Source organism: Balaenoptera borealis, assembly GCF_965194805.1.
Source record: "Balaenoptera borealis genome assembly, chromosome: 5".
Lineage (NCBI taxonomy): Eukaryota > Metazoa > Chordata > Mammalia > Artiodactyla > Balaenopteridae > Balaenoptera > Balaenoptera borealis.
The window spans coordinates 115,162,064-115,174,154 of NC_138862.1; the positions used below are offsets into that span (position 1 = coordinate 115,162,064).

Here is a 12,091-nt window from a genome sequence, read left to right on the forward strand (position 1 = left end):
TCTATCCTGGAGAATGTTCCATGTGCACTTGAGAAGAAAGTGTATTCTGCCACTTTTGGGTGGAATGTTCTATAAATATCAATTAGACCTATCTGGTCTCTTGTGTCATTTAAAGCTTGTGTTTCCTTATTTATTTTCTGTTTGGATGATCTGTCCACTGGTGTACATGGGGTGTCAAAGTCCCCTATTATTATTGTGTTACTGTCGATTTCCCCTTTTATGGCTGTTAGCATTTGCCTTATGTATTGAGGTGCTCCTATGTTGGGTGCATAAACATTTATAATTGTTATATCTTCTTCTTGGATTGATCCTTTGATCATTATGTAGTGTCCCTCCTTATCTCTTGTAACAGTCTTTATTTTAAAGTCTATTTTATCTGATACAAGTATTGTTACTCCAGCTTTCTTTTGATTTCCATTTGCATGGAATATCTTATTCCATCCCTTCACTTGCAGTCTGTATGTGTCCCTGAAGTGGTCTGATGTGGGTCTCTTGTAGACAGCATATAGATGGTTCTTGTTTTTGTATCCATTCAGCCAGTCTCAGTCTTTTGGTTGGGGCAATTAATCCATTTACATTCAAGGTTATTATTGATATGTATGTTCCTATTACCATTTTCTTAATTGTTTTGGGTTTGTTTTTGTGGGTCTTTTTCTTGTCTTGTGTTTCCCGCTTAAAGAAGTTTCTTTAGCATTTGTTGTAAAGCTGGTTTCATGGTGCTGAATTCTCTTAGCTTTTGCTTGTCTGAAAAGCTTTTGACTTCTCCATCGAATCTGAATGAGATCTTTGCTGGGTAGAGTAATCTTGATTGTAGGTTTTTCTCTTTCACCACTTTATGTACATCCTGCTACTCCCTACTGGCCTGCAGAGTTTCTGCTGAAAAATCAGCTGATAACCTTATGGGGATTCCTTTGTATGTTATGGTTGGTTTTTCCCTTGCTGTTTTTAATATTTTTTCTTTTAATTTTTGTTAGTTTGATTAATATGTGTCTTGGTGTGTTTTTCCTAGGGTTTATCCTGTATGGGATACTCTGTGCTTCCTGGACTTGGGTGACTATTTCCTTTCCCATGTTAGGGAAGTTTTCAACTATAATCTCTTCAAGTGTTTTCTCAGGCTCTTTCTTTTCCTCTTCTTCTTCTGGGACCCCTATAATTCGAATGTTGGTGCATTTTGTGTTGTCCCAGAAGTCTCTGAGATTGTCTTCAATTGTTTTCATTCTTTCTTTATTCTGCTCCTCAGCAATTATTTCCACTATTTTGTTTTCCAGCTCACTTATTCGTTCTTCTGCCTCAGTTATTCTGTTATCGATTCCTTCTAGTGTATTTTTCATTTCAGTTATTACATTGTTCATCTCTGTTTATTCTTTAGTTCTTCTAGATCTTTGTTAAACATTTCTTGTATTTTCTCAATCTGTGCCTCCATTTCTATTTCTGAAATTCTGGATCATCTTTACTATCATTACTGTGAATTCTTTTTCAGGTAGATTACCCATTTCCTCTTCATTTATTTGGTCTTGTAGGTTTTTGCTTTGCTCCTTCATCTGTGACATATTTTTTGGCCATCTCATTTTTTTTTTTTATGAGTGGGATTGTGTTCATCTCTTACTGGTTGTTTGGCCTGAGGCTTCCAACACTGGGCTTTGTAGGCTACTGTGTAGAGCTGGATCTTGGTGCTGAGATGAGAAACTCTGTGGGACCTCACTCGGATGAATATTCCCTGGGGTCTGAGGTTCTCTGTTAGTCCAGTGGTTCGGACTCAGCGCTCCCACTGCAGGAGCTTTGGCCCACCCATGGGCTCATGAACCAAGATCCTGTAAGCTGCCTGGGGCAGCAAAAAAAAAAAAAACCACAGTAACAAAGTAAAAAATTAGATTAGGAAACTAACAGATATGTTAGGAATATAAAAATAAAAATATAGATGAATCAACAACCAGAAGGTACAACAGTACCACAATAGTAAAAAAGAAGAGGGGGGGGAAAAAAAGGCTGGAAAAGGCCTTGGCTGTGGAGGGCAGGGTCTAAGCAAGGGTGAGGTTTGGGTGGTGGGCGGGGCCAATGCTCAGGACCACTGACAGGGCTGGAAAAGGCCCTGGGGGCTGTGGGGGGGTGGGGCTTAGGCTCAAGGAACAGAAGGGGCCCAGGCGTGCCCCCCACACCTGCTCTCAGAGGGCAGGGGACCTCACCTGGGAGCCCAGCAGGCTTTCTGGGCTCAAACGCCCTCTGCTCCTCTCCCGCTCCTCCCAGAGGGCCCTTCCCACCTGCCTCTCCTGAACTCCCCAGCCTCCCTCCTATGCCCCTAAGGACCCACGTGGCCTGGAGCGGGGTTTGGAGGGCAGGGGGTCGGCCTGGGAGCTCAGCATGCTCCCTGTGCCCGAGTGGGTGCGGCAATCGCCCTCTGCTCCTCCGGTCTGGGATGGCCCCTCCCACCTGCCTCTCCTGATCTCCCCAGCCTCCCTCCTATGCCCCTAAGGATCCACGTGGACTGGAGCGGGGTTTGGAGGGCAGGGAGTCAGCCTGGGAGCTCAGCATGCTCCCTGTGCCTGAGTGGGTGGGGCAAACCCCCTCTGCTCCTCCAGTCTGGGGTGGCCCCTCCCACCTGCCTCTCCTGATCTCCCCGGCCTCAGGGTCGCTGATCCTGTCTGGCCTCCACTTCACCTCCCTGTTCAGTCCCCCTACATCCTGCCGGTTCACTTTGGGGTTCCTCCCGTCTCCTTGGGCGTCAGAGTCCCCTACCAGTGGCCGGTAGGTGCCATAGTTGTGGGGAAATGCTAACTCTGCATCTTCCCACGCTGCCATCTTGACTCCGCCTCCATGTTTATTTATTAGTAGAAAATATCCATGCAAGAGAAATTATACATGAGTTTATACTTAAAAGAATAGATTTTTTTCTAGTGTCAAACTATAAGTTGGTAACGGATATAGTTAAGGAATTTAACTAGTGATCTTTAACTCCAAAGTAAATGTTAATTTTCAAGCTTTTCAAATAAGTCATGAAAATTACCTAAATCTTAAATTGAATTTAGATTTTAAATTTAAAAATGCTGTTATGAAATGTAAACTTCACAAGTCCCATGTTTATGCTTGTTATCTACTATTGTTTATGCTTGTTATCTACTATACGTATACCCATTTGTAGCATCAAATATTTTCAATAGCTTACCAGTTTTTGTATATAATATTATAATATCGGCATGTCTATTTAATCAATCACCCTGCAGCACTTGAGGGTGATTCTCATTTACCCAGAGACTGCTCATTATTCTGTGTAATTCTGAATACAATTTCACTACCCATGCAGAAACCAATGCAAGAAGTGTAGAAGGCATTACACTTGTGATGGGAATAACAGATAAATTTCAAATTTTAGGTTGTAAAAAAAATGTCTAAAATGTTTACTGGGCATTAGGTCAATTTTTAAGAATGAAAGAGGTGTGAAAAAATGTAAGGGAATGTCTTAAAAAGTTAATCCAAAGGAATGTCTAAAACACATTAGCACCTCAGAATAAATCTTGACCAATAAATCTCGACCTAGGTAGTCCAACAAATCTTTCAGAGTTTAATAGCAAAGATATTAGGTAGGCTGTTTATATTTTGTTTTGGGAAAGCACTTATGGAACACAGAAAGATTGTTCATATTTTGGAAGAGGCAACAGAGTGTGTAAGATCACAGATGCTATCACAGGTCCACTAGAGGTACTGTCATTCTTTGCTTTTATAATGAACTACAACTTGTTTGCTAACTGAACACTTCAGTGATTATTCTGCAACTAACCCACTCAGAAAGGCAAGAATACTCTTTACTTAGATGCTTTAGATGTCAAGAAATTAAAAGGGCACTTCTGCTGTTAAAAAAAGAAAAAAAAAAGTCCTTCCTGTTGCCACTTCTTGGCTCTGTCTGAATTTATTTTAGATTCTAAAAACGAAAATTTTCATCATAGCTATGCTCATCCAAGTCTATTCCACCATCAACAAAATAAGCAAAACTTTTTACTTTTTTAAAGCCTAGTTGTCAGCTGCACAGTTGCCTTTTCTGAATTTTTTTTTAACCATCTCAGACTTTTAGAGCACTACTGGTCTACCTCCATGACTTTAAATGTGACTTATGTGACCTATGTTTCAGGACAGAATTGTGTTTCCTCTTCTTTGGAACCTTGCTTCTCATGACCTGGGGACTTGTTACAAGAACAGAAACTCAGGCCCCATCCCAGATGGGCAGAATCAGAATCTGCATTTTAAAAAGATCCCCAGGTGAATCACATGCACAATAAGGTCCAAGAAACACTGCTCTAAAAGACAGCAGATGCTTGGCTGTGCATTAATTTTCATAAAGAATTCCCTTTCTTTTACTCAGGGAAAACTTCCACTTTCAAAAGTAAATTTTCCCTTAAAAATATCAGTTTATGAAAGGAAACAGTTACAGTTCTCTTTTTATATATTACAACTTCCAGATGCATCAGATTTTGGGGTGAGGAAAGGTCATTTTGAGTCATTGGTTTTCAAAGGGTTGTCCCCCTACCAAGAGCATTAACATCGTCTGAGAACTTGAATCCGATTCTGTGTTTTGACACCCAATCTGTGTTCTTAAAAGCTGTCCAGGTGATTATAGTGCACACTCAAATTTGAGACTGTTTGGCAAACTTTAATGTTCATAGAGTCACCTGGGAAGTTTGTCAAACAGTGGGTTCCCGGATCCCTGGCTAGATCTATTGGATCAGAATCTCTGAACAGTGAAACCGGGAAATATGCATCTTAAATTAGACCCCATGTAATTCTGATGCAGGTGATGAGGGAACTGCATTAAATACCAAGATTTAGAGCAGTGGTTCTCAGACTTTGCTGCACATGAGAGTCATTTGGAAAACTGAGTCCTGAGGCCAAGGTCACACTCCACACCAATTAAGTCAGAAATTCTGGAGGTGGGACCCAGGCAACAGCACTATTTTATACAAATGATTTTAATGTGCACCCGAGTTTGAGAAACAGAGCTCTTAGAAAGCATTAGGAAAGAATGATAGCAGGTGGCAGTGTAGCATGGTGAAAAGGGCAAGTTACTACATCTGTCTAAGTATCATTTTTTTGGCTGTATAGTGGGGAACTACCTAAAGATTACAAAATAAATGCAAAGACCCTTGTAGTTTCCATTCCTTTTATTAAGTGCATCCATTATGATGACCTTCCTTTGGTTTATATGCAAGACAAGTTCTTTCCAGGCTTGAGGAAAAAAAAAAAAAAAAGAATATCAGCACTTGTAAGTTGTCCTACAACAAATACTCTTCCTACTTACAGTATGTTTTCTTGAAGGTAAAAAATGACTTGAGGCTGTTTGACTTGCTTAGCAGTTATGTTATGAAAGGTCATCCACACTTTTCTCTCTCGTTTCACCCACCTGCTTAGATCATGTTGCCAAAAAACTAGGAGAAAAACATGTACGGAGATTTCCACCTATGGGTGTTTTTGATTGCGTTTTTAGCAGTTACTCAGTTTCCACCGGTCTTTTTGAAAAACTAGATATAGTTTTACCAGGAAAGATCTGCCACCTGATGGTTCAATGTGGTAATAGCAGGCTGTGTAGTGGCTTCAGAGAGAAAAATGGTCTTCATGAAGTTCAATATAATACAGAGACCAGAGTCACGGTACAGCTGCCTGCAAAGACAGATGCTTTAGTAAGCTTCTAATGTGTCTTACCTTGGCATTTTCTCTCTTTATAAAAAAAAGAAAACTCATTTTCTAACCAAATAACTGATTACTAATATCTCTTTAAAAAGGAAAACCTGGTATCTTTTCTGAGCAAGTAAATTTGTATGAAAGTTCTTCTTTACTGACGTATACCACAAAATGATCATTTGATGTGTAAAGTGGTCAAGACAGTCATGGGTCTAGGAAACTGGTATTTCTAATATTCTCGTCACCATTAAAATTCTTTTTAATTGAAATGCAAAGGAGATTCATTTGAAGTCCATCTAAGACATACTGTTTGTCTGCACTAAATCATATCTGTTCAGCTAATTTCATCTTTCAGAATAGCTTAAAAGACAGTAAAGAAGCCAGTACTGATTTTAATTCCATTCCAACAGTTTAAGAAAATGTCCATAAAGCTAATCCTGTGTAAATAAGTCTCCCACCCCTTGCTAATACCTGCATACTCAATCAGTCTCTTCTTTCCTCAGAATGGGCAGCCGCATCCATGTCTACCCAAATGGATCCCTGTTTGTTGGATCAGTAACAGAAAAAGACGGTGGGGACTACTTGTGTGTGGCAAGAAACAAGATGGGGGACGATCTGACCCTGATGCACGTCAGCCTAAGACGGAAACCTGCCAAAATTGACCACAAGCAACATTTTAAAAAGCAAGTGTTTCACGGGAAAGACTTCCAAGTCGATTGCATGGCTTCCGGCTCACCAGTGCCCGAGATATCCTGGAGTCTGCCTGATGGGACGATGATAAATAACGCCATGCAGGCCGACGACAGTGGCCCCAGCGCCAGGAGGGTCACCCTCTTCGACAACGGAACCTTATACTTCAACAGAGTTGGGATGGCAGAGGAAGGAGATTACACGTGCCATGCCCAGAACACTCTAGGGAAGGATGAAATGAAAGTCCACCTAACAGTCATAACAGCCGCCCCACGGATCCGGCAGGGTTACAAGACCAACACGAGAGTCGAGGCTGGAGACACAGCCGTCCTTGACTGTGAGGTCACTGGGGAACCCAAGCCAAAAATATTTTGGTTGCTGCCTTCCAATGACATGATTTCATTCTCTAAGGACAGGTACACATTTCATGCCAATGGGTCTTTGTCCGTCAACAGAGTGAAACTGCTCGATTCTGGAGAGTACGTATGTGTGGCACGAAATCCCAGTGGGGATGACACCAAAATGTACAAACTGGACGTTGTCTCCAAACCTCCATTAATCAATGGTCTGTATACAGATAAAACCATCATTAAAGCCACGGCAGTGAGGCATTCCAAAAAACACTTTGACTGCAGAGCCAAAGGGACGCCATCGCCTCAAATCATGTGGATCATGCCAGACAATATTTTCCTCACAGTTCCATACTACGGAAGCAGAATCACAGTGCATAAAAATGGAACCTTGGAAATCAGGAACGTGAGGCTTTCAGATGCGGCCAATTTTACCTGTGTGGCCCGGAATGAAGGAGGAGAGAGTGTGCTGGTGGTACAGTTAGAAGTACTGGAAATGCTGAGAAGACCGACGTTCAGAAATCCACTTAATGAAAAAATCGTTGCCCAGCTTGGAAAGTCCACAGCATTGAATTGCTCTGTTGATGGAAACCCACCACCTGAAATAATCTGGATTTTACCAAATGGCACACAGTTGTTTCCCAGTGGACCAAAAAATTCTCAGTATCTAATAGCAAGTAACGGCTCTTTTATCATTTCTAAAATGACTCGGGACGACGCAGGAAAATATCGGTGCGCAGCAAGAAATAAAGTTGGCTATATTGAGAAATTAATTGTATTAGAAATTGGCCAAAAGCCAGTGATTGTCACTTATGCACGAGGAACAGTTTACAGTATCAGTGGAGACACTCTGTCGTTGCGCTGTGTCTCTGATGGAAGCCCTAAGCCACGTATCAAATGGACTGTGCCAAGTGGTTATGTAATAGACAGGCCTCAGACCAGTGGAAAATACATACTGCATGAAAACGGCACCTTAGTCATCAAAGAGGCAACAGCTTATGACAGAGGAAGCTACGTTTGTAAGGCTCAAAACAGTATTGGCCACGCACTGATTACTATTCCAGTAATGGTTGTGGCCTACCCTCCCCGAATTACAAATCGCCTACCCAGGAGCGTCCTCACAAGGACAGGCGTGGCCGTTCAGCTCCACTGTGTGGCCCTGGGAGTCCCCAAGCCAGAAATCACATGGGAGATGCCTGACCACGCCCTGTTCTCAGGGGCACACAAAGGGAGGACACATGGAATTCAACGTGGAATTCAACGTTTTCACCCACAAGGTACCCTAGTCATTCAGAATCCTCAAACCTCAGATTCTGGGATATACAGATGCACAGCAAAGAATCCACTTGGAAGTGATTATGCAACAACTTACATCCAGGTAATCTGACAGAAAATAAAACTACCTGAACAAAGTCAACATCTGGACAGAATTTACTTTTTGGAAGAAGTTTAATCAAAGGCAGCCATAGGCATGTAAATGAATTTGAATACACTTACAATATTAAATTTATAATAGACATGCAAAAAAAAAAGGACTTGTAAATAAATGCATTATGAACTGATACTGATTTTTTTTATAATGGATCTCAAAACAAACTTTTAACTTAAGGCACTTTTATTTTGCCAACAAATAACAATGAACATTAAGAAAATGATCGACCATAAAATAACAAGTGGCTAATGTACCTGAATTCATTAAAGAATGGACTTTTTTTTTTTTTCTTTCATTACCATTTGCCTAGTGTCCACCTTCTATTAATCAATGTTACAAGCATGGCGCTGAGGACAGACACAACGGAAAAGATTAAATTTGCGGTCGATGTAAATTTGCCATCCTGATGTATAAATACTGTGGTCAGTTTATAAATATTTTACTAAAACCCACAGAAAATAAGCGCTGAACTGTTTTATGATTCACCATTTTGTGCACACTGAAAATTTTCATTGATGGGGAATACAAAAAAAGGTTTTAATAACCATTTAAAAATAAATGCAGGCTGAATTTCCACTTGTAAAAAAGCAACTTAACACCTGCACATCATAAAACGTGAAAAGGGGGTTGATTACATCTATCCCAAATAAAGCCATTAAAAAGTTTTTAAAATACACTGAAACTTCTTTATAACTTCAAAATCTAGCTCAGGCACCCCTGGTCTGGAACTATTTGTTTATTAGGAACACTTTCTTAGGAGGAATCAATCATTGCTCTATGAGCATTTATTCTATAAGGTGATAATCCTTTGTGACAGGGAAATGTTCGGGAAAATCTAGACCAAATACATATAATGGAGTTTCACTGTAGTTAAAATTTGATCAACCCTATACAAAATGTTGCTTTTTGTAATTCACTGAATTTATTTATATTACATGCTTAATTCAACCTGAATTAATTTAAGGGACAATATGATTCAGCTTTTCTAACTAACTCTAGAGGCTAGGATTTTCCAGTGTAATTTCTCCAGCATCTATTCAATTATTTGCCTATTATTTAAGAAGACTTATAGGAGACTTAATAAATGAAAAAGAAAATGCCATAGGTCTTGCTCAGATATCTCAGCACACAAAACCGAGAACTACATTTGCCCCTGTCAATCAGTTGAGACAGATGATGGGGGGGACTCACTTCATCGTGTTTTAATCACACCAACTTTCAGCTTGCCCCACCTAAAGAGGTGACCTGATTCCTACGTTCTTTCTTTGACGTTGGTATCCTGTGGCCACAAGCGGTCAAGGGATACTCGTTCTAACAGTGATCTCATTCTACTTCTGGACCAAGAGGAATTAAAAAAAAGAGGACAAATGTAACCCTATTAGGAAGAAGCCTACTGTGTAAACAGGTGTATCTAAGGGCTTCTTATGTCCAACTCCATTCTATTTCAAAGTCTTCTTTAAGGGAAACTGGGGGTCTCCATCTTATCCTAAGATAATTTCCTCTTTGTCTCACCAAGCAAATTACCAGGTTCTGCCGAAGGACAGGGCTTTCCTTTGTGATCATTTCAAGACAAATCAATGCATATTCTAAAAAAGAAAAAGAAAACTCTCAGGAGAGAGGATTAAGTGGGAGGAAATATGATAAGAATAGAATTGAAAATTCCAGTTTCTCTCTGTATAGGACACAGGGGAAAACCAGTTCTAGGTTTTTCCTCAACTCTCTGTAGAATCGTCGAATTATAGGGCCTTACCATATCTTAGCTTTCCCACCTAAAAAAAAAAAAAAGGAGACGACAACAACAAAAAGCTATGCCCCACAGCTTTCAAGTGCAAAATGATTAATAAATTAATTTCACTAACTTCTGCAAAATATAAAGTGCATACAAATGCTATGCAATTATAACACTCATTCTTGAAACAGTCTTACTTCTGTTTGCAATATTGAGCTACAAATATATATGGTTCAAACTGAAAAGTGGCATTTTAAACACCAGTAATTCTTGAGAAGAAGTAAAACAACAATCAGGACAGAACATGACCGGTACTCACTAGGCACGACATTCACATTTCAGTTGTTTTGCCAAGGCAGTCATTATATGACAGATTACTTTGAAGAAAAAATAACTTCATGAACTCTAAGTATGACTCTCAAGAGGGAAAAAAACAAAAAACAAAAAAAACCCTGATATACAAAACCAGCTGAAATGTCAAGATTCATCTTCTGAAAGCAGATAGAACATGTTAATTTAGTGAAAAGAATGGTCTTTAATGTTTTGGCAAAGTCTTTTCCAGCCCAGAGTAAACATGAAATGAGCGGGCTGGAGCGAAATCGTTTCACAGTGTACAAAGCAGTTCACATGGATGCTGCCACAGCAAAGTAAGCGGACATGTATTTGAGGTCATTTGCATGAGTCAAACTTTGCAATGAGTAACTCACCTGGGAAGATATAAATTATTTATATAATGATTTGCAAAGGAAATGATCTACTAAAGTTGTACCAGCTACATTTAAAAAAAAGTAGTTCTACATGGTTTGCTCATTATAGACAAATCTATTCACAGTATGCGCGACTACGTTACAGGTAAATTCATATGGCAAAAGAAAATGAATTAACACAGAACATGGGAAAATATCCCCCACATGTTTTAAAATGCCCTGCAATTTTCACATTCAAAATTTTATGCATCTAAATCTAAAAAAATATTATATGGAATACTCTTAAGTTACACAAACTGATAATAATTTACTGTATTTTTTTACTCTAATAGGAGCAAATTACCACATACTTGAACAAAGTTAAAATAGTTACTATTTCTTTATAATAAATTTGATGTATAATTTACTTTACTTGTGCTTTTTGCACCAATTTATAAATACAGTATATGCAATACACAACCAAGACAGACACCAACATTAATATTTAAATTCAAAATAGCAAATACTTACCATACAAAATAAACAGCAAATACATCTCTTATGAAAACCAGAGCCCCCCTGGACTTGGGGGCCAGATTCTCTGGAAACCATGTCAAGTTTGAGCACTGTGGAATCTCAGGCCAGCTGCGAGATTTTTTTCTCAAGTTGGCATAAGGTTCAGGAGAACCAAAACTGGACAGAGTCATTTTTGCCAAATCTGGCAAATAATTGGAACAATTCCACTGTGGTTCATTCCGGCCTTTAGAATTTACATGTTGTACCTTCACAAAGACTCTGGTCAATGAACTCGCCACTGAAAACAAATTTAGTAGTACAGCTACTTCTAACAGGCTTCCACATACCTTAGGGTGGCTCTCACAGAAGCCTTGGGTTAAGTTCTTGGTCTAAGAAGTTTAAGTACTAAGCAACAATCTGTTTCAGCACCTTTTGACCACAACAGAAGCAAAGAAAAATCCTACATAAATAAGAACAAAGTTCATAAAGTGCTTAAGAAATTACAAACATTTCAAATTAGAGCGATGCAAATAAATGTCCATCTCGCCACCAGAGGTGAATGCAGAATAAATGGGTTGCTCTCCTGTCAAGATCTGACATGCCTTTCAAATCAGTAGTTTGGTCCGGCACAGTTTGCAAAAAAACCCCACAAAACAAAAAAAAAAACCCAAAAAACAAAAAAACCAAACTTCATCATTAATGAATACATAAATATTTTAAATCCACCATAATCCATTCTTTCTATAACTACGAGATTCAATAAAAGCACCAATTTCAAAAGGTCTGCTACCAAACTCTTCCTGGAGTTAGGCCCACATGATCCACATTTTTAAACCTACTTTCAAATTGAATGAAACAAAACCAAACCACACCTTTTCCTTTACTTTTTGTTTAAACACCTTGGTATGAAATATAGCGTAAAATATTGGAAAACGCCAAAGAAATGAAAGAACAAAGGGACATTTCTAAAGATGACTAATGCATTAAATGTGATTTTCTATTTTTCAGTGCAAACGAAAAACTT

At 39.3% G+C, this 12,091-nt stretch overlaps 1 protein-coding gene across 2 annotated transcripts in view; it reads left to right on the plus strand.

The window, feature by feature from the left end:
- IGSF10 (immunoglobulin superfamily member 10) overlaps window positions 1-8,096 on the plus strand; it is a 49,338-nt gene extending 41,242 nt beyond the window's left edge. For both annotated transcript variants that reach the window (XM_082394309.1, XM_082394310.1), the window contains one exon: window positions 6,168-8,096. In XM_082394309.1, the coding sequence (XP_082250435.1) occupies window positions 6,168-8,091 (1,924 nt within the window). In that variant the 3' untranslated portion in view covers window positions 8,092-8,096. The remainder of the gene's footprint in view (window positions 1-6,167) is intronic.
- The last annotated feature ends 3,995 nt before the right edge of the window (window positions 8,097-12,091 follow it).